At 44.5% G+C, this 23,686-nt stretch overlaps 2 protein-coding genes across 2 annotated transcripts in view; both read left to right on the forward strand.

Annotated features, from left to right (window-relative positions):
- The window catches only part of DNAH9 (dynein axonemal heavy chain 9), a 362,400-nt gene extending 339,823 nt beyond the window's left edge, over positions 1-22,577 (forward strand). The window contains exons 66-69 of the mRNA XM_080680625.1: positions 1,627-1,797; positions 8,432-8,614; positions 21,071-21,460; positions 22,159-22,577. Of these exons, the coding sequence (XP_080536751.1) occupies positions 1,627-1,797; positions 8,432-8,614; positions 21,071-21,460; positions 22,159-22,386 (972 nt within the window). The 3' untranslated portion in view covers positions 22,387-22,577. The remainder of the gene's footprint in view (positions 1-1,626; positions 1,798-8,431; positions 8,615-21,070; positions 21,461-22,158) is intronic.
- On the forward strand, positions 16,035-20,813 carry LOC308254449 (gamma-sarcoglycan-like; the record flags this gene model as incomplete). Its single annotated transcript, XM_080680562.1, is given in 7 exon segments — positions 16,035-16,065; positions 16,701-16,781; positions 17,004-17,130; positions 17,132-17,145; positions 17,148-17,231; positions 17,486-17,625; positions 20,712-20,813. Coding segments are annotated over 7 exon segments (579 nt in total).
- Positions 22,578-23,686: the final 1,109 nt, after the last annotated feature.

The raw sequence follows: 23,686 nt of genomic DNA on the forward strand, positions 1-23,686 counted from the left end.
CTGATCCAGAAAAAAAAAATGGACCTCTGAGAAGAAATTAAAAACAATAAGATTCAAAAATAACAAGAGGATTTTTTTAACTCTTGATCAAGTCTTTAAGGCTTTAGCCAAGAAAATTGTGCAATAGCGTCCCCTAGTGTCTATGGAACAATTTGACAAGAGGCTGGAGTAGGTGATGGGCAGCAGTAACATGGTTTGCACACCTCCTCCAATACATGAGGCAGATTTTCCTTTTCTTCTTCCCTCCCTGTAACCTGTCAGTTAATAGATGGTTATAGAGAACCTACCAAGAAGTCCAGGAGTTCATTAAATGCTGGCTGCTGGAAGAAATATAAAAATAAGCACACACATTTGCCTTTAAGGAATATTTTACTTAGACTAGACCTTACTAAAACCAAGAAATCATTCAAGTCAAATTAGGAGCTAAACTTGAGAGATAGTTTCTTACTGTAATAGGAAGAATTGTACTCAGAGAATATTCAGAGAAGAGCTTGAGCCTTAAAAACTGAGGGAGCTGGCCAGTGTTGCTCAGTGGTTAAGCGTCGACCTGTGAACCAGGAGGTCACTGTTCAATTCCTCATCAGGGCACATGCCCAGGTTGTGGGCTGGATCCCCAGTAGAGGGCGTGCAGGAAGTATCTGATCAGTGATTCTCTTACATCATTGATGTTTCTATCTCTCTCTCTTCCTTCTCTGAAATCAATAAAAATATTTTGGAGGGGAAAAAGGCTGAGGAAGATTTCTTAGGAATGGCAGACTGGCCACCTTAACTGACCGTAGCCACCCTAACTGACCATGACCCACCCTAACTGAGCACTGAGATGTGTTATTTGGGTGTCACACTTTTAAATTTTTAAATGCGAATACTTTTCTTTTTTTAACATATTTTTATTGATTTCAGAGAGTAAGGGAGAGGGATAGAGAGAAACATCAATGATGAGAGGAAAAAATTATTGATCAGTTGCCTCCTGCATGCCCCACACTGGGGATCGAGCCTACAACCTAGGCATGTGCCCTGACCAGGAATCAAACTGTGACCTCCTGGTTCATAGGTCGATGCTCAACCACTGAGCCACACTGGCTGGGCTAAATTCTAATACTTTTTGCCAGAGGCAGGAACTCTCAGATTCACAGCAAAGCTCACCTAGGTGTGCATCCCAACTCACACAGGGATTTTGCATGTGTTGTCCCGTGTTGTGTGTAGGTTTGTCATCTCTGATTTAGCTAAACAGAGGGGAGGGAAAAACTAATTCAAGGGCAAGAGGTCTGAGGTCCTAGAAGAGCTTGAGAAAAAAATACCGGGTAGGGTTTAGTATTTCTGAATGACTCTGAGGAGCTCTCCTTGTGTGTGGAAGGACAGGCATGTCAGGGAGCAGTGGGAGGGGGTGAGATTGGAATTGGATTAAAATCCTCTAAACTTCTGGAACCAGAGAATGACCTCGTGGATGGAGAGGTCTGAAAACTGGCCCAGCATAGTGGGGGAGGGGCAGGCCAGAGTGTAGCTGACAGCCAGTGTCACCTGCAGGGCTGAAGGGACCACTGACTGCATGCACCTTGGAGCCTGGAGCACGGAGTGGGGATGGGAGATGTCTTGGTTGTTTGTGAGTGACCTGCCCTTGACTTGTAGTACATTGATGCCAAGCTGCCCCCCGAGTCACCATATCTCTACGGCCTCCACCCCAATGCGGAGATCGGCTTCCTGACCCAGACCTCAGAGAAGCTCTTCCGCATGGTGCTGGAGCTGCAGCCGCGGGACAGCCACGTCAGGGACGGAGCGGCAGCCACAAGGGAAGAGAAGGTATGTGGAGGGGGTGCCCGAGGGCACTCCAGGAGCTGAGGACTGCACAGGGGGACTGGCCGCTGGCGGTACACAGCACAGACCCCACTGAGCACACCATCCCCACAGCCTGTCCAGCCCTGACATGCTTGCCCTTCAGTCTAAGAGCCGGGCCACCATCCTGGCCACCATCCTGGCCATTGGGGGTAGTACATCCTAGGAAGTCGCTGCCATTGGGTTTGGCAGTTTGCTTTGCTAGTCCGCCCAAAGTCCATTTTAATTTAGTTTGTCTGCCAAAGCAAAGAAGGGAACAATGCTGGTTTGGGAAGCTTAAAACTGACTTCGTGATTTTTTGGCAAAGTAAGTAATGACGGAGGAAGCTGTCCCTAAAAACCTCCACCCTCATTCCACCAACAAGGTGCTCACTCCTCCTCTTCAAGACAGCAGTGCCTTCTCTGTGTGTGAATGACATTTCATCAGAGAGTCTCCTAACACACAGCTAAGAGCTACTAAGCACAGGACTTCCTGAAATTTCCAGAGGGCAGAGGGGAATTATGGGGTAGAAAGGCAGACTAGGGTGAGGTATGGGTTTGGGGCAATGTGAGGGTAGGAAGGAATGGAGCACTGAAATTTAATTTCTTGTGAAGTTTTCCTCACACAAGCAAACTCATCCTGAGAGGTGTACCCCCTTCACCCCACCCCTACTCACAATACTCAGGTTCCTTTCATCAGAGATTCCATTGCTTTACGAGAAAACATACTGGGAAGATGAAGGATTAAGAAACCTGGGAGTTCGGGGTGGCCAGGGAGAGGTCAATGGGGGGAAAAGGAGACATAGGTAATACTATATGTAATACTTTAAATAATAACGACTTTTTTAAAAAAGAAGAAAGAGAGAAACCAAGATGGCGGCATAGGTGAACACCTAAACTGCTGCCTCACACAACAATTTCAAAACTACAGCTAAAAGACAGAACGGACATTATCCAGAATCACAAAAAAGCTGGCTGAGTGGAAATTCTACAACTAGAAGGAAAGAGAGGGGCACACGGAGACTCAGAGGAGCTGCAAAAGGCTGAGGTATGGAGACATGTGCGCAGAGAGGACGGGTGGCTGAGTGCCTGGCTAGCTTTCTCTAGCAGGAGAGAGATGGAAGCTCCCGACTACACTGAACCCCAGTTCCGGGCGAGACCCTGGGGACCCAGACTCATACGGGGGGAGTCTGGACTGTCGGGAAAAGAGAGGAGCGCATGGAAACTCAGGAGAGCCGCTAAAGGCAGAGGTCTGGAGACATGCACACGAGTGCACACAGAGAGGACTGACTGCTGAGTGTGCCACTGACTTCCTCTAGCGGGAGGAAGACCGAAGCTCCTGACTGCGCTGAACTCCAGTTCCGGATGAGAATCTGGGAATCCAGATTCATTGGGGGAGAAACTGGACTGTCTGGCAGTGGGAAAAACTTCAGGGCAGCTTTCTCTCAGAGGTGCTTGCAGCGATTACCGAGGAACACTGAGACCCAGGGGCCTCATAGGGCAGGGCAGACGGGAAGCCAAGGCTGTCTGCTCAGCCCTGAGACTCCGCCCCATCCAAGCTGAGCACAGAGGCTTTTGCAATTCTTGTCACATAAGGCTGTCTCCAGCACGGAAGTTCTCTCGGCATAGACACAGCTGATCCTCACAGCCAATTGGCCTAGAGGTCAATTCCTCCCAGTGATACCAACAACAATCAAGACTTAACTACAACAAGGCTGTACACACAGTCCACAAAGGGGTGCACCAAGAGTGTCCACCTCAGGTAACTGGGGAGGCTGAGCCACTGGGCCATATAGGACACCTAGCACATAAAGCCATTCTATCAACACAGGGAAGCAGCAAAAATGTGGAGACAAAGAAACAGATCACAAACAAAAGAAATGGAGGAAAGCAAACGACTGGATATAGAGTTCAAAACCACGGTTATAAGGTTTTTCAAGAATTTCCTAGAAAAGGCCAATAAATTTAGCGAGACCCTCAAGAATATGAAAAAGGACCAACTAGAAATTAAACATACACTGACTGAAATAAAAAATATTACACAGAGACCTAACAGCAGACTAGAGGAACACAAGAATCAAGTCAAAGATTTGAAATACAAAGAAGCAAAAAACACTCAACCGGAAAAGCAAAAAGAAAAAGAATCCAAAAATTTGAAGATAGTGTAAGGAGCCTCTGGGACAACTTCAAGCATACCAACATCAGAATTATGGGGGTGCCAGAAGAAGAGAGAGAGCAAGATACTGAAAACCTATTGGAAGAAATAATGACAGAAAACTTCCCCCACCTGGTGAAAGAAATAGACTTACAAGTCCAGGAAGCACACAGAACCCCAAACAAAAGGAATCCAAAGAGGATCACACCAAGACACATCATAATTAAAATGCCAAGAGTAAAAGACAAAGAGAGAATATTAAAAGCTGCAAGAGAAAAACAGTTAGTTACCTACAAGGGAGCACCCATACAACTGTCAGCTGATTTCTCAACAAAAACTATGCAGGCCAGATGGGAGTGGCAAGAAATATTCAAAGTGATGAATAGCAAGAACCTACAACCAAGACTACTCTACCCAGCAAAGCTATCATTCAGAATTGAAGGACAGATAAAGAGCTTCACAGATAAGAAAAAGCTAAAGGAGTTCATCACCACCAAACCAGTATTATATGAAATGCTGAAAGATACTCTTTAAGAGGAAGAACAAGAAAAAGGTAAAAATAAAAATTATGAACAACAAATACATATCTATCAACAAGTGAATCTAAAAATCAAGTGAATTAAAAATCTGAGGAACAGAATAAACTGGTGAATATAATAGAATCAGGGGCATAGAAAGGGAGTGGACTGATAATTCTCAGGGGGAAAGGGGTGTGGGGGGTGCAGGAAGAGACTGGACAAAAATCGTATACCCATGGATGAGGACAGTGGTGGGGGAGGTAAGGGCAGAGGGTGGAGTGTGAACCGGGTGGAGGGGAGCTATGGGGGAAAAAAGAGGAACAATTGTAATAATCTGAAAAATAAAGATTTATTAAATTAAAAAAAAGAAGAAGAAAGAAAGAAAGAAACCTGGGAGTCATCAAACTGTTAGGCCCAGGGATTTGCACCCTGGCAACTTGATGCAGGTGAGCATACTTGCAGGCAGCTGTCCTAAATCAATCCACCGTTTGATGAGTACAAAATAATTTGAGAACAAAAGGGAGAAGAGATTTACATTACCCAGAATCTAAACCATGTAGAATGGAAAACATTCCCAGCTCTAAAAATGAAAAAGTCTGGGACCATATAGGTAATAGACGTAGGATATTCTCCAAGTGACATTCAAAGAAGCTTCCAGTTCTTACAATTTCCTTATCCCATTCTTGCAACTTATTCAAGGAATTGTGTGTATGTGTGTGTGTTTCAGAAATCGATGAACTATGATCACTTGCCAAACTAGGAAAACCTATTAGCACCACAGATACCAGGAAGCGGGCAACTTTTGCTAGTATACAGAGTTCCTATATATGGGAAAAGAAGGAAAGAGAAGAGAGGATGGGGGAAGAAGGACACAAAATAAATTCATAATCATTGGCCATAATAATACAAGTGGCCAATAAAAATATTCTCAATGTCACTGTAACTAAATGAAGTTAAGTGAAATATCATTTTTCACCTAATGTGATACTATGCAGTGAGGAGGGCCCAGGACAGCAGGCACTCTTGTTTCTGCTGGGGAGGTTTAAATTATAGAACAATCTGACCATAGCCACTAAAATTTAAAATTTTCATATTTTTACTCGTAATTCTATATGTGGGAATTCAACCACCAGTGGGAACCAAAAGTGCACAGATTTTATGACATATTTGTATTTATTTATTTATTTATTACTTATTTATTGCTTATAGTAGTAGAAATAATAAACAGACCAAACATGCAATAGGGAATAACATAATAAACTATGGTCTGCCACACCAGTGAAATAAGCTATACTGTTTTAAAAAAAAACACAAGGTAAATCCATATGTACTAACAAGGGAACATGTTCAAGATTTATTACAAGGTGGGAAAAGCTGTGTGTAGTGTGATTCCATTGGAGAAAGGAAGGAAGGAAGGAAAGAAAGAGAAGGAAGGAAGGAAGGAAGGAAGGAAGGAAGGAAGGAAGGAAGGAAGGAAGGAAGGAAGGAAAGAGAGAGGAGAGGGGGAGGGAGGGGAAAGGGAGAAGGAAGGAAGACAAGATCAATGTTGGGGGAAGGGAGGGAGGGAGTTATATGCATTGAAGGATGCCTAGGGGAATTAGAAACCCAAACATTAGCAGTTAGTGGGGTTTTTCCCCTTTGAGGAAATAGGCAACATTGTGGGAGGATTTTGCTTCTAATATCATATGGATCTGTAACGTACCAGGGGTCCTCAAACTTTTTAAACAGGGGGCCAGTTCACTGTCCCTCAGACCGCTGGAGGGCCGGACTATAGTTTAAAAAAAAAACTATGAACAAATTCCTATGCGCACTGCGGGCCCGGGACGAGTCCGCTGCTAAGCAGGACAGGCAGCGGCACCCAGCGGGCCAGATAAATGTCCTCGGCGGGCCGCATGTGGCCCGTGGGCCATAGTTTGAGGACACCTGGTTAGACCCTTGTGGTAAGCATTTATTACCTTCCCCCAAAGAAAAAAAGGCAGAGGTGTTTGTGTAAATAAAGTAGACCACATCCCTTGGAACCCACTCCTCCCATCTGCAGGGCTTCTCTGAGCAGAAGGCGGACTTGTGCATGTCCCTAATCGTCCTCGCCCCGGCTCCACAAGCTCGGCGGGATCAGTGACAGAATAGAACTCTGTTTCCCGCATTCAATGTATTTTGGAACAATGCCTCCAGACTATCTTTTCATCTCTTTGTGAATAACGTCTGAATGGCAGCTCACTGTTATAGGACTGTTTCTTCAAATTCTGCTCCAGAGACAGAAATATGATATTATTTCAGCCATTTGTCTTCTCACCCAGCAGCAGCTTTCAGGTACCATTAAAATTCCATTCCAGTTGCTGCTATGACAGCACCAGAGACCCATTTGTGACAGGGTGATGAGTTGTACTTTCCTTTTTCTAACATCAGCTCTTTTCCTAGAGAATGTATTCTATGTTAACAATACAAGGCAAAGTGAATATTAATAATCCTTTACATTTATATGGTTTTTTTATAGCCTTCAGATGCTGCCACATTCATCAACTCATTTTATTTGATCTTTGCATCAGACCTGGGAATTAGCAGAAAGGGGACAGGTGGATAAAAACGCTCCTAGAAATTTTTATAGATGCAGAAAATTGAGACCTAAATGACTTGCTAAAATTCACATAGGTAATGCATAACAGGACTGTATTCACTCAGTCAGAGTCCTTTGGTGGCAGGCAACAGAGACCAATTTAGCTGAAATAGGCAAGAAATAGCTCACCAAAGGAATCCTGGGCCCAACTGCTGTAGCTCAGTGGTTGAGCATCAACCTATGAACCAGGAGGTCAGGGTTCAATTCCCAGTCAGGGCACATGCCCAGGTTGTGGGCTTGATCCCCAGTAGAGGGTATGCAGGAGGCAGCTGATCAATGATTCTCTCTCATCACTAATGTTTCTATCTCTCTTTCTTCCTTCCTCTCTGAAATCAATATATATATATTTATTTTATTTTATTTTATTTTTTTAAGCAATCCTGAGAAAGAAGTCAAATAGGTTGTCCTGGATCCTAGTCTTGAGGTTCAAATTTTCATGTCCCTGGAAAAAAATATCTGATTGGCCCACTTGGGTCATGGGAGGGCTAGGCCTTAGAACTGTACACCAAAACAAGGAGGAAGAGATAATTTCATGAGCAAGATAGGGACCAGTTAAGAAGAAAATGGTGAGAGAGACGATGAACAGACGAAAACCTTAGATCGCACTACTTGCCTCTGAGGGCCTGGAAGGCTGCACGCCTTCTCACTGGCTTCCTCCCTCACTCCCTCCTTCTCTGCTGGCCACAGGTCTATGTCTGCACTTGTTTCACTTTTCTTTCTCTGCTGACAGACCTCCTGGGCTTCCTCCTTACTTCAAAATGGCAGGCTCAGCTTCCAAATGCTTGCCCCCAAATAAGTCAGTATCTCGGTACCTCAATTCCAATTTTCCAGGCGAGAGGCCCTGCTGTTCTCGCTCCTCTGGTCTAATTAGCTGACAGTGTGTGTGGCAAAAGGAGCCTTGGGGTGGGGAGGAGGTTTGCATGATAAATGGGGTGCTTCTTCCAGGCCCCAAGGACAGAAACCGCAGTGCAGCCTCCTGGAAACTCAAGAATGGAATATATATACTAGCTTCATGTGGCCCAAATGACCACCGTCCACCCGTCTGTCTGATGCCTTTCCAGTTTGATTCTCACAGCTGTTTCAGTTCTGGGTTTCTCCAACTCTCAGTTCTTGAAAAAGCATCTGTGTTCATATTTTTCAGCTGGTTGCATAAGTCACAGCTTATGGCGAGGCCATCTGTGGTTGGTCCTCAACCCCTGACCTCGTTGACCTAAGCAAGCAGGCCAGAGGATGGCCAGGGATGGATGATTGTCATCTTTAGTGCCTTAATACTGGACAATGAGTCCTTCTGGAGAATTAGACCCCGCTTCTAACCCTGTGTTTCTTGTGTGGACAGGTCAAGGCCCTTCTGGAGGAAATACTGGAGCGAGTGACAGACGAGTTTAACATCCCAGAGCTGATGGCCAGGGTGGAGGAGCGCACCCCCTACATCGTGGTTGCCTTGCAGGAGTGTGAGCGGATGAACACACTCACCAGGGAGATCCGGCGCTCGCTGAGGGAGCTGCACCTCGGCCTGAAGGTGCGTGAGGACTTGGATGAGAAGGGCGTTGCCAGCTGGGCCCCCTTGAGGAGAAAGTGGCACCAGGGATCCTAGGAGCTGGAGGACAGTTCTCCTGCAACAATCCAAATGCCCAAGAGGGTATCACCCCAGAAACCGGAGTCTGCTCATGTTTGCGGGACCGGGGCGGTGGGGGGGGGGGGGGGGGTTGTAGGGCAGGGGTGGTAAGACACAAGGTCTAGAAGGCTGACGCCGTGCTGAGGTTAGAATGAGCTATGACTGGCTGGTCGGCCTAGGTGAGCTGCCCAGGAGACTACACTCTGAATGACCACCAAGACAGAAGTCTTCACACCCGAGTGTCTTCCACTGCCACAGGGAACATTGCTTTCCTGTGAGGCAAAACGGTGTGTTTGCCTCACACCTCTGAGTTTCCAGGAGGCTGCCCTGCGGTTTCTGTCCTCGGGTCCTAAAAGTACGGTTCTAGACTGCATCAACTCCCAACTCTTCCATGTCCTCACTGTGTGGCCTTAACGTGACTTAAATCTCACTGTGTCTCAGTTTCTTCATCTGTAAAACAGGGATAATGGTCCTGTTTCATAGGGCTTTGGAAGAATTAAATAAATTCATTTACACATAGTGTTGAGAACAATGTGGTAAGTACCCAAAGGTGTTAGCTGAAAGTCATATCACCCCATCAGGGGAAAGAAAAGAATTTTAATCTTTTGCAACCTTGAGGTGGTTCAAAGATCCAAAGATCTGAAAGATCCAAGGTTGCACAAGCTGAGCTTAATCTGGTCGGTGAAAGAGCCTCCTATTTCTACAGGCGTTTATGTAAACAAGGTTGCTTTTTGCACCAGAAGCGTATGTTGTCAAATGCTTAACCCAGAGCATAATAGGTAGGCATTGTTATAACTGTTCACCTGTAAACAGGTAAAAGGGGAGGGCCTGCTGCCTTTTAGGAGCAGAGGAAGGTGACTGTTATCAGTGTGACCCCACACAGAGGGAAAGTGAGAGCCCAGTTTTATAGCCAACAATGAAATCTCAGCCCAGCCCTGGACGTTGGGCTGTGGTGTGCTGCTACCTTCCAGGTCGATGGTCACGTGTGCATAGGAAAAACAGATGGGAGTTTCTTCCCAATGTGGTAACATAGAAACTACCAAATAAATTGCAAAATCTAGGTTAGTGGGGGGTTTTTTTAAATCTGTTCACTTCCCTTCTCTCCCCAATATGGATGGAGGGAAAAAAGGAGAAAGGTGAGATGGGAAGGGATGTTGAAGGCTGACAATGCTTCATAATGTTTCCAAATTAGGCTCCAGATTGTAATGAAATGAAATACAAAACTTTGTAGAACAATCGCAAATGTAAATAAGGACTCTGCCTGTCACACTGTGCAGCTCCATTACTGTGGCAGGCAGGTATCCTATATAATAAAAGTCTAGGTGGCGTCACGCCCTCGCACAACATCATCACAAGATGGCCACCACAAGATGGCCACCACAAGATGGCCGGCAGGGGAGGGCAGTTGGGGGCGATCAGGCCGGCAGGGGAGGGCAGTTGGGTGTGACCAGGCTGGCAGGGGAGGGCAGTTGGGTGCGACCAGGACGGCAGAGGAGGGCAGTTGGGGGCCATCAGGCCAGCAGGGGAGGGCAGCTGGGGGAGAGATCAGGCCAGCAGGGGAGGGCAGTTGGGGGTGACCAGGCCTGCAGGGGAGGGCAGTTGAGGGCGACCAGGCCTGCAGGGGAGGGCAGTTGGGGGAGATTGGGCCGACAGGGGAGGGCAGTTGGGGGTGATAAGGCTGGCAGGGGAGCAGTTAGGCGTCAATCAGTCCGGCAGGGGAGCGGTTAGGGGGCAATCAGGCTGGCAGCGGTGAGGGGCAATCAGGCAGGCAGGCAGGCAAGCGGTTAGAAGCCAGCAGTCCCAGTTTGTGAGAGGGATGTCTGACTGCTGGATTGGGCCTAAACTGGCAGTCGGACATTCCCCGAGGGGTCCCAGATTGGAGAGGGTGCAGGCTGGGCTGAGGGACAAACACCCCCCCCCCCCGCACGAATTTCGTGCACCGGGCCTCTAGTACATTAGTAATTATCTTGAGTAGATTTGTTGCAACCTTAGCTTATTGGATCCACGCAATTTGGTGTAGTCTATTTACCCAATCGACTTCCAATTCATTCATTCGTTTTTCTGCCAAGAGCTTTCCCTGAGGTTTGATGTCAAGAATTGCAGAGCATGCCTGAGAAAAGATGAGGGAGGCAAGGAGGTTTCTCTTTCTTTCAGTCTAGTCAAGTGAACCCTTTGCCCTTCATGCTAGAGGGGCACTTTCCTCTCCAGAATGAGAGTCTTGGAAAAGCAAGCACACAACTAATTACAATATAAGGTGAATTAATTCAATGCCACATAGAGAGATGTCTTTGGAGGAAGGGTAGGATTATGACAGGTGGTGACAAGAGTCTTCCAGATGTTCTAGCAGCGGAGCCTTAAGCCTGCTCCAAGAGTTCGCCTACTTTGGCCAGATATTTTATACTTAAAAATCTTTTAAATCTGGTGTTTCATTTACGCTTATGACACATCTGAATTGGGACTAGCCATGTGTCAAGTGCTAACCTGTCATTAGCAGCTACTGTAGTGTACAGGGAAGATCTAAGAATTTGGAGTCTCATGTAATTTTCTTACACAGGCAGAGAATTTTCACCACTGTATGACCCTTTGAAATTTATAACTAGTTGTTATTGTGAAGAATGAATTGGCCTTTGGGAGTTTTGTACATCAGGCATTTGTGCATTTGGTTAGTGGGAGTCAGTGCCTTTGACCAGTCAGCTGGTTCTTCACTATGTAAGGCTGTCTCCCAAGAGGGACACAGTCACAATTAGTGAATAGAGGACAGTATTCTCTAGTTTCTTCTCATCCTTCCTTTGAAGACGAGGTATTTCTACTTCTGCTCAAAGTCATGGGAATATATGAGTTCAGAAACCGAACTACCAGGCCAATGATTTCTTCCTTCCCTAACTCCTTCCTGCTTCACTCTCAAACTGACAAAAATTAAACCATAGCACTTCCCTAAGGCTCCCTCACTCGCACATTCAATTAGTAAATGCAAAATCACTATCACAATAAATTATAATCATAAGCAGATGTGAGAAATTCTTAAGAAAACCAAGTTTCACGTTTTATGTTCCTCTGTTATCAAAATGATTTCAGATTTCTGAAGGGTGTTAAAATGTAAGTATTGCATATTTTTTATTATTAGGTTTTATTTTTAGAGCATTTTTAGATTTACAGCGAAATTGTGCAGAAGGTACAGAGTTTCATGTCCCTCTGCCCCCTCCATGCACAGCTCTCCCCACTATCAACTTCCCCACCAGAGTGGTCCAGCTGTTACAACTGATGAACCTACTTTGATTCATCACAGTGACCCAAGCAAGGACCATCGTTTACATTAGGGTCCACTCTTTTATTTATTTATTTATTTTTTTTATTGATTTCAGAGAGGAAGGGAGAGGGAGAGAGAGATAGAAACATCAATGATGAGAGGGAATCATTGATCAGCTGCCTCCTGCATGCCCCCCACTGGGGATCAAGCCCACAACCCAGACATGTGCCCTCGACCGGAATCAAACCCCGACCTCCTGGTTCATAGGTCGACGCTCAACCACTGAGCCACGCCAGCTGGGTAGGGTCCACTCTTGATGCTGTACATTCTGTGGATTTGGAGAAATGTGTAATGACATGTATCCACCATTATAGTGTCTTAGAGACTAGTTTCACTGCCCTAAAAGTCTTCTCTCCTGCATATATTTTAACGTTAAGCACATTATTCCTTATCACAACCAAAGTTGGAGAAGTAGATGCTCATGTGACATCACTGTTGTCAGAGTGGCACTTGGCTGTAGGAGGCATGGCAACCCAGAGGAGTGGACTAAGCCAGAGAGATACCTGGAAACACAGGACTTCACTGTACAAGCAAATGACAGTGGCCAGCAGAGCCAGTCCCATCTGAGTCTCTCTATCACAGCCCTTGGAAGAGGTGCCAAAGGACAGGACATCTTCACCACATTGTTTCCAGTACTGCTGACTGTCTGTCAGTCACGTTATGGGACGACTCCAGGATGGGGGACAATTACTCCCAGTCTAGCCACATGGCAGATGACATTCACATGTATGATACATTTCCATAGACACAACCAGATTGAACAAAACCCCAGAGCTTTGTATAATCATGTAAGTAAAATGGCCATTAAAAACTTAATTTTTCAATTTTAAAAAGAAACGTAAATATGGCCTATGTCTTTTCTTTAAGTCTCTTGGACTTTAATTTTGTAATGAGTCTTAATTTGTCTGCATATCTTCTTAACTACAGTTTGGCAAGCAAGTTTGTATGAGAGTATGCCCCCCAAAAAAACAAGTTTTATTAAAACTGAAATAAGTAGAGCCCTGGCCAGGTAGCTCAGTTGGTTAAAGCATTGTCTTGATATACCAAGGTTGCAAGTTCAATCCCTGGTCAGGGCATATACAAGAATCAACCAATGAAAGCATAACTAAGTGGACAGCAAATCAATGTTTCTCTCTCTCTCTCCATATATATATATATATATATATATATATATATATATATATATATATTTTAAAACTGAAATATAGCCCTAGCCAGTTTTGCTCAGTGCATAGAGTGTTGGCCTACAGACTGAAGGATGCCAGGTTCGATTCTGGTCAAGGGCATATGTCCAGGTTGTGGGCTCGATCCCCAGGGTGGGGCATGCAAGAAGCAGCCAATCAATGATTCTCTCATCATTGATATTTCTATCTCCCTCTCCCTCTCTTTTCCTCTCTGAAATGTAGCTAATGTGACTAAGGAAGGGATATTTAATTTTATCATTTTAATTCACTTGCAGTTAAGTAGCTACATAGGGCTAGTAGTCATTGGATTGGACACAGTAGACCTAAGGCATCTGTAATGAATGCAATGTAAGGCCCAAACAATGGGTAGGGACTTGCCTACCAGCAATGCCCTCTAGGGAGAATGTCAGATAGTTTTCCCAGAACAAGAGTCCCTCATCCTGCCCAAAGGTGAATTGAAGCCGCTCCCCACTAAATGGTTTGAGCTCTTAAAGGCCATTGTTTTGGTCCATTGCAAATACTTCTACCATTGACTGCCCTTTTGGTTCTCTTCTCTGGGGTGTATTAATCAGGTCAGGCTGCAATAACAAAATACCACAACCTGGGGGTACTTAAGCAAGAGGCATTTATTTTCTCACGGTTCTCAAGGTTTACACACGGACACATTCTCTCTCCTCTTTATAAGGCCAGGGGAGAGGGAGGGAGGGAGGGGTATTGAGAGAGATTGATCTTCTCTTCTTATAAGGCCACCAATCCTATTGGACTAGGTCAGTGGCGGCTCTGTTGACTACTGAGTTTGCCAACCACAGGACTAGGTCCACCCTTAAGACCTCATTTAACATCAATTACCTCCTAATGGCCCATCTCCAATACAGTCACATTGTAGGTTAGGACTTCAACATACAAATTTGGTGTATACAATTCAGTCCATAGCAGAGGTTTTTCTCACCTGTCAACTCTGAGGGTTGGAGCTGCCTCCATAGACAAGTTGCTGCATTAGCCTGACTGGTGTGGATGCAGCGGTTCCCCCAGCCACCAACCCACACCCTGTCTGTGTTTCTCCAGCTTCGTGGCGCACCAATGCATTTTGTGAACAGCTTTGCCTTGCTTGTGCCCCTTTATCACTTTCACACATCTGATTCGATTCTCTTTCAGAAATAGGCGAAGTGGAGTGGCATCAAGGCTACTGGGTAGTGGGACTGTGTCCTGTCTATGGGCATCACCCATCATGTCTGTTAGAAAAGGAATGTTGAGAACTACTGATCCGGGCCTCCCAACCCTCCTGCCTCCCTAGACGACACTGTGTACAGCCACTGCCCTCTCTGCATGATGCAGCCCCCAGCGCTGCCAAGACATGCCTGCCACAGCCTTCCCCTAGCCCCTTTGCCTATCTATGGCTTTTCCCATCTTAAAAACACACCTGTACATGTACCTTATTTATAAGCCTTTCTCTGACCTGTACTCGTCTATGCTTATACAGCACATAGATCCAGCGGTGCTCCTGGATCCATCTATGCTCATCAGCATCTCTTAGAAACTGCTCTTAAATCATCACTCAAGCCTTTCCACAGATATAAACCCTGCTTCCCCAGTTAAACTCTAAGCTCAGCAAGTAAGGATTCTTCTCATTGTTACACATTTCTGGGGGGAAAAAATTAGTACTGGTATAGCCCTTACTGTGTGGCTGTGTGTCTAAGAGCAAAGGTGATGTGAGTAGGAGGAAGGGAGGTCAGCAGCTCAGCTGCACCCATTCACTCCTCAGTATGTGTCGTTCTGTTGAAAGTAACTTGCTTGTTCACCACTGCAAATACTGTGTGGCCTGGGAAGAAGTCAATGTGCTTGCCTTTATAAATCAGGGATTTAGAAAATTACACTCATGTTAATCAATCCATTAAAAGTCCATGGCTTGGATGATTCTTGATGACTTTAAGTGTTTCAATAATTCCTTTTCCACACTGAGAGTTCCTTTCTGGCCCTAACAGAGACAGACTCAGGTTACAAAAGGAAATTTTTATAATTGTGATAGTAACCTTTGTGAAATATTGAATTGATGCTTAAAAGTGACTTATCTGGTTTTCTTTTTATGGCCAACGAACCAGATTTACCTTAACTAGAAATCCAGACAACATGTGAAAAACGACAGATACCCCAGGACTGTGATACTTGGAAAAAGGGAAATAAGCCCAGGCGACATGGCTCCGCGGTTGAGCATCGACCTATGAACTAGGAGGCATGATTTGATTTCAATCAGGGCACATGCCCAGGTTGTGGGCTCAATCCCGTGTGGGGCGTGCAGGAGGCAGCCGATCAATGATTCTCTCTCATCATTGATGTTTCTATGTCTCTCTCCCTCTCCCTTCCTCCTTTAAAAAAAAAAGAATGAAAGGAAACAAGAAAGGTTTCCCTTCATTTAATGAGCCCCTCATTGCATAAACTTGCTGTGTGGAAGAAGCCTCAGGAAAGAGTCCCGGTTTCTGCTGAACTAAGGAAACAAGTGAGTTCCTGGGGGCCAAGGTCCAGTTGCAGAGTAGACCACCAAGGCAGGGAGCTCGCTGCACCAGAGATCTGCAGACACACCCCAAGACTGGGCTGGCTACCGCTCTGCACGAGTGAGAAAAAACTGCCAAAGCTGGGAAAGACCACCAGAGAGGAACAGTGCAAACAAGTATCAGAACTCACACAAAGTGGAGAACAGACTGTGTTCCCACTAGCCAGAGTAGAAAAGACTCACACAACAGGAGGTCTGAGGGAGAAGCCTCAGTAGTGGGCTAAATTGGACCTAGACTAAAAGCCGGTCTAGACCCTCCCTGCTTCCCGCTAACACAAAACTAAAATGCAGGCTTCTGACCGATCCACTGATTTAGGTGAGTTAACTACAAGCAAAAAATAAATTCCAGCACTTTTTAAAGGAATAAAACAAAATCCAGCACTCACGTATGTAAAATTCACAGCATTTGACATAAACAAATTACAGGCATGTAAAGAAGCAGGACTCCATAACCAGGAGAAAAGCTGATCAATTGAAATGGAGCCAGAAATGGCAGGGAGGATGGAATTAGTAGACAAGGATGTTAAGACAACTATTATGAGTTTGCTTTACATGTTCAAGAAGGTAGAACACAATAAGGATATGATGAAATGGCAAACAAAGATATAAGAAAGACCCAGTGAAATATATGGAGATGAAAAATATATTATCTGAAATGAAAAAAAAATACTTTGGAGAATTAACAACTAATTACGTACTGCAGAAGAAAAAGTTGCTAGCAATGAAAATAGAGTAATGAAACTATCCAAATGAGGGGAAAAGGAAAAAAAAAAGAGCTCTTGTGGGGTGAAATGGCCACTTAAGAATTAACAATTAAATGACCACAATTAAGAAATAACAATTAAGAAACTCCCAATGCAGGACTCCTGGCCACATCTCCCTGCCTTGCTTCCCTTCCCAGCCTCTCCTCAGACAGCTGAAGTCTGTGCCTCTTTCCCCACACCAAAAAAGCCTGGGACTCATTTCTGCTTCTACAGTCTACTCAGAAAGTGACTGTAAATGCACACAACTCTGAAAGAAGATTAAAAGTGGGTCTCAAGCCCTGGCTGGATTGGTTCAGTGGATAGAGCATTGGCCTGAGAACTGAAGGATCCCAGGTTCAATTCCAGTCAAGGGCACATGCCCAGGTTGCAGGCTTGATCCCCAGCATGGGCCATGCAGGAGGCAGCCAATCGATGATTCTCTCTCATCATTGATGTTTCTATCTCTCTCTCCCTCTCTCTTCTCTGAAATCAATAAAAATATATTTGAAAGAAAAAAAAGTGGATCTCAAAATGGTCGAAGTCCAGAGTCAACAGTTTCAGATCAATTCCAAAGGCAAACCACTGTTTACTGCTGATGAAAGTGAAGTTGTGATTGGTGCAGATAGACTTCGAGTAACGGCCTGAAGGGGCTTTTTGAACACCTCAGTGGAAACACCTCTCATAAGAGCCTACCCATTTCAGGAGTTGAGATTAGAATCTCCCACACAAGCCAAAACCGGTTTGGCTCAGTGGATAGAGCGTCGGCCTGCAGACTGAAGGGTCCTGGGTTCGATTCCGGTCAAGGGCGTGTACCTTGGTTGCGGGCACATCCCCAGTGGGAGGTGTGCAGGAGGCAGCTGATCGATGTTTCTCTCTCATCGATGTTTCTGACTCTCTATCCCTCTCCCTTCCTCTCTCTGTAAAAAATCAATAAAATATATTTTAAAAAATAGTAAAATAAATAAATAAAATAAATCTTATAAAAAAAAAAAGTATCTCCCACACAAAATGTAAGCATGGATGCCCCAAAGGGTGTTCATATTAAAGCTCATGCTGGGAAAATCAAAGCCCTTTCTCAAATGGACATCCTTTTTCATAGTAATGATGGAATGCTTGTGCTTGAAACTGAAACTGTATGTTTACCCAAGTTGGTTCAGGGAACGCAGGGAAATGTATGTTTACCCAAGTTGGTTCAGGGAACCTGCTGGCAGCTCACAAAGACTCTATGAAATTTGTGTGTTTTCACATGGGAAGCTTTACCTGTCTGTGGCTGGTGCAAATACCACATGCCATGAAAACAGTCACATCTGTCCCTAAACCACCCACATCTTCCATGGAGAATCTGCCTTGTTTCAGTGAACTTTAGAGACCTTAAGCCTTCATACTTAGAGTAACTTGACACCCTGGAAAACTGAGGTGGCAGATTGAAGTAGGACACACTTTCAAAAGGAACTCAAAAAGAAAACTGTGCCAATGACGGGGTTCAGATGAATGGTGTGTGGGTGGTAGATGCAAAAGCCAAAGAAATAACAAAATGATGTATTTATTCTACTAGATTGATTTTCATCAGAACCTTGTGAATTTTCTTTTCCTTTCTTGTACATGTCAATCTACAATGAAATAGTGAATAGCTGTGTGGAATTAATTTATGATGTTCAATTGTGGATATCTAACTCCCCAAAAAGTAGCATTGGTCAATACTGAGATGCCCCAAAGTTCTATGATGTGTTTTCATTATATCACTCAAACCTATGGGTTCTCTCTTCATTTTAATGCAAAGTACGTCAAGTTTCACAAGAAAATATTCATATTTTAAATGGACTTTAAGGTTGATCTGATTTTTAATATGTAGTCAAAGAAATAAATTATATAAGATTAATCATGCTTTCTTTATAGTCAATGAGCAAAAAATCAACCTATATCCCCCCCCCAAAAAAAAGACTGAACATAAGTATATGGAATATCAATAACCTGTGCAATCATCTATCATAGGTATAATTAGAGTCCTAGGAGAAAAGGGTTGGAGCAGGGGAAGGTAAACAGAAAAAAATTAATTTGAAGAATTGAGGGCCACATTTCTGCAAATTTGATGAAACTATAAACCCATATGCACAACAAGTCCCACACAATAAGTCTAATGAAAACTAGGTAAAGATACCTCAATGAAGTTTCTTAAACCCAATGGTAAAGAAAAATCTTAAAAGCAACCAGAGGAAAAAATAGAAAATATATACAAAGGAGAAAAAATGACAGCAAATGTTTTGTAGGAACCTATGCAAGCAGAAGACAGTGGAGAGGTATTATTAAAGTACTAAAAGAAAGTACCAAAAATATTCAGAAAGGTCACAGGATACAAGATAAGCACACAAAAATTAATAATATTTCTATATAATCAATGAAAACATGGACACCAAAATTTAAACCATTTTAACCACTCAAAAATTAAAATAGTTGCATGTAAATCTAACAAATACAGGACTTGTATACTCAAAACTATAAAACACTGGTAAAAGAAATTAAAAAATATATAAATAAATGGAGGGCCATATAATGTTCATGGACTGGAACATAACACAGTAAAGATGTCATTTCTACTCAAATTGATACACAAGTTTAATGCAATTTCTATCAAAATCACAGCAAGAACCTTTTGCAGATACAGAAGAGATTATTTTAAAACTAAAGGCCTGGTGCATGAAATTTGTGCACGGGGGGGGGGGGTGTCCCTCAGCCCAGCCTGCACCCTCTCCAATCTGGGACCCCTTGGGGGATATCCAATTGTCAGGCAGTTGGACATCCCTCTCACAATCCAGGACTGCTGGCTCCTAACCGCTCACCGGCCTGCCTGCCTGATTGCCCCTAACCGTTTCTGTCTGCCTGATTGCCCCTAACCACTCCCCTACCAGCCTGACTGCCGCCTAACTGCTCCCATGCCAGCCCAATCACCCCCAACTGCCCTCCCCTGCCAGCCATCTTATGGTGGCCATCTTGTGGTGGCCATCTTGTGATGGCCATCTTGTGATGACATTGCATGTGACGCCACCTAGGCTTTTATTATATAGGATTTATGTATAAAATAAAGAACTAGAAGAGTGAAAACAATTTTGAAAAGAATAAGGTGGGGGAAAAGTAGTTTACCTAATTTCAAGACTTATTACAGTATATAGATAGGATAATTAAGACTGTGTGATACTGGTAGAGGGATAGACACTCAAAAAAGATAAAAAGCTGGGAGGGGCTATTATTCTGCCTACCACACATACTGTGGAATACTACTCCATAATAAAAAGGAAACTATTTGGTATATGCAAAAACGTGGATAAATTTTTAGAGAATTATGCTGAGTAAAAAGAGGCAATCCCAAAGGTTTCAAACTCTATGATTCCAATTACATAATATTCCTGAAGTGACAAAATCACAGAAATGGAAACTAGAATGGTGGTCACGAGGGGTTATAGAAAGAATGGGACAGGAGAAAAGCGGATGTGACTATACAAGGAATACTTGTGGTGATGTAAATGTTTTGTGTCCTGACTGTATCAGTATCAGTATCCTGGTTGACATATTGTTTTTATAGTTTTGCAAGATGTTACCTTTGGGAGAAACTATCTGTATTCTTTTTTATAATTGCACTAGAGGCCCAGTGCATGAAATTCGTGAACAGGTAGAGTCCCTAGGCCTGGGAGTGATCAGGGCCGTGATCAGATTCCCCACCTCCCTGCCTCCTCCTTTCCTCCTTTCCTCGTTCCCTCAGTGCCCCGCTGCCACCACTGGTCACCACCATGTTCCGTGCCGCCCACTGGTGGTAAGCACATGTCATAACAAGTGATTGAACTCACGGTCTCCCAGTTGAACTCCTGAGGGGACACTTTGCATATTAGCCTTTTATATATATAGATGTGCATCTACAATTATCTCAAAATAAAAGGTTTACTTTAAATAAAGAGCAGAGGGAATAATTTCCAACAAATTTTATGAGGCCAGAATTAACTTGATACCAAGACATTATAAGAAAAGAGAATGAGAGATGAGCATTCTTCATACACACACAAAGCTGAAGCCTGAGGATCTATATTCCCCCGAATCAAGGATTTCCTTCAGAAATCAAACTATTAGGCGACTTTAAGGAACCCTCTTCCAATGGCTAGATGAAATTCGTAAAGAAAGGTTTTCAATGAAAACCATCTGTAAATTAAACTGTGTAACCTTATGTTTCTAGGCTGCATGCAAAGGTCTGCAGGGCTGCTGCAAGGGCTGGTGGAGAGTCATGGAGTTCATTTTGGGTGGGGTTGAATCGGCATGGAACCCACAGGTGGTTTGAGGTCTGCAGTGGACTGGTCCACTACTACTAGTAGATAGGTGTAGACTGGATGTAACTGGAGCAGGGAGAGTTTTAAAGGACCAGCCTTGGATGAGACAAACCTTGCAAATCAAGTACTAGATGGGACAATCATTGTGTCACCCACCCCTGGAGTCTCCTCCTGTCTTTCTGAGGGCTGTGAGCCAGAAATCCCTAAGGCTGGCTGTTTGCAGAGACTTGCTGCCCCCTCACTTTCTCCTCTCATTCTTTGTCTTCAGGGGGAGCTGACCATGACCAGTGACATGGAGAACTTAGAGAACAACCTGTACCTAGACACCGTGCCAGAGCCCTGGGCCAGACGAGCCTACCCTTCCACAGCAGGCCTGGCCGTCTGGTTTTTGGACCTCCTCAGCCGAATCAAGGAGTTGGAGGCTTGGGTAGGCGACTTTGCAATGCCCTCCACGGTGTGGCTGACAGGCTTCTTCAACCCCCAGTCCTTCCTGACTGCCATAATGCAGTCCATGGCCCGCAAGAATGAATGGCCACTAGACCAGATGGCCCTGCAATGTGATGTGACGAAGAAGAATCGAGAGGACTTCAGAAGCCCTCCTCGGGAAGGAGCCTATGTCCATGGCCTCTTCATGGAAGGTGCTCGCTGGGATACACAGGTAAGTCCTGGGATGAGCCACGGGACACCCTCTGTGAGCTGGTTAAAAACACACTGCCTCCCATAAAGTATGCTTACTAAAAGGGATGTTCCTGAATCTTTTGACCTAGATAATCTTTCCTTGAGGCTGACAAGCCATTTGGGGGCAACCAGGGATGGTGCAAAGAGCACAGGCTTGGCAGAGGGAGGGGAGTGGTTAAAAGCAACAGCTCTGATCCCTATTCCATGGATGAAGATGGAGCATAGCTTCCTCTGCTCAAAAAGTCAAAATGCTCTACAGGGTGAATGAGGTCACATCAGAAACTAGAACAGGATTTAGCCAAAGCCTTACAATCTAAAGCATTTGCTGATAGTTGTGTCTTACTCATCTTTACCCCAGCACCTAGCATGACATCTGGCAAATAGTTACATTCAATATGCTTATGAAATGAATGAATCAAAAAATAAAACTCAGGTAGATTCAAAGGGATTAATTTGTATATGAAAAATGTCAGCTTTTGGAACACTCCTTCAAAAAGTGATTTAGGCCAGAAAGCAGCATCAGATGCATCCCACTGTGGGTTGTTGAAAGAGCCTGTGAGGGGAAGGCATAGAGGCAGCCAGCCCTTCCCAGTCTCATCTCCTGGATCTGCGGGAGCAGGCAACTGGCTGAGCTCTGACTCTGATCTAACATGGCTTTCCTCACGTTCTTGTCCTCAGGCTGGGGTCATTACAGAGGCCAAGCTCAAGGATCTGACACCCCCCATGCCTGTGGTGTTCATCAAGGCCATTCCTGCAGACAAGCAAGATTGCCGCAGTGTTTACTCTTGTCCTGTATACAAGACATGTCAGCGGGGACCCACCTATGTATGGACTTTCAACCTGAAGACCAAGGAGAACCCATCCAAGTGGGTTCTGGCTGGAGTAGCTTTGCTTCTCCAGAATTAGCTTCCTGCAGAGCCACTGAGAAAACAAGGCTGGGCTGGAGACTGCCCAGAGGGACAAGTGGCTGAGGGTGATCACAGACACATAGAAAGACAAGAAATCATAAGCTCTCCCAATTCCGTACAATTTTTTTAGCCTTGTGCTCTGTTAAGGAATATTTTCTTCATTTGATTACTTACAGGAATAGAGAGATAGGCTCGACTCTTCTGGGCTAGGCTTAGCTCTTTTCAGAAGAGCCGAGTGTGGCCAAAAAAAGCCGAACTAACCCCACAGAGCCGAGCCTGAGACATGCCTAAAGGGAAGGTGATCTGGAAGAGTGTGGACCTAGGAGCTAGGGGAGAGGCATTTCCTGACACTGAACCTTCCCTAATAAAGTGATTTATTCTCCAGCTGTGTCTGGTCCAGGCTTTGAGGTGCCGGGTCATAAATTATCCTTAAGAGCCGAAGAGAAACAAGCCACAAGCACGATCCCTGATGCTGTTGCAGGGCACCTACCTCCACACTCTGGCTTCCAGCTACTCCACAGATGAGCATCGTTGGCATCACCCTTAAATCAGTCTGCACTTTAACAAGCTCCCCACGTGCTTTGTTTGCACACTATGGTTTGAGAAACATTACTCTGGACCAGGAGCCACCAAACATTTTCTGTAAAGGATCATAGTAAATATTTTAGGCTTTGCAGGGCATATAGTTTGGTTGCAACTACTCAACTCTGCCACTGTAGCCCCAAAGCAGCCACAGAGAATACAGAAACAAATGGGACTGGCACAGTCCAGCAAAGTTTTCTTTACAAAAACAGTGGGCCATATTTTGCTGATCACTACTCTAGAGAATAATCCACACATACATTCACACATATTCAATACATTCTATCTAACACCTACTATTTGCTAAGAACACACTGTGAATAATAGGCTGTTTCCTGTATCTCTGTCATCCATCAGATCATCAGGAGGGACCCAAGAAGAAACCCTTCACTTACTACCGTGTTTCCCCGAAAATAAGACAGTGTCTTATATTAATTTTTGCCCCCAAAGACACGCTAGGTCTTATTTCCAGGGGATGTCTTATTTTTCCATGAAGAAGAATATGGTACACATTTATTGTTAAATGAAAATAAAGGAATGCCAAAACCGGTTTGGCTCAGTGGATAGAGCATCAGCCTGTGGACTGAAAGGTCCCAGGTTCGATTCCGGTCAAGGGCACGTAACTTGGTTGCGGGCACATCCCCAGTAGGGGGTGTGCAAGAGGCAGCTGATTGATGTTTCTCTCTCATCGATGTTTCTAACTCTCTATCCCTCTT

The sequence above is a fragment of the Plecotus auritus genome, assembly GCF_963455305.1.
Source record: "Plecotus auritus genome assembly, chromosome: 7".
NCBI lineage: Eukaryota > Metazoa > Chordata > Mammalia > Chiroptera > Vespertilionidae > Plecotus > Plecotus auritus.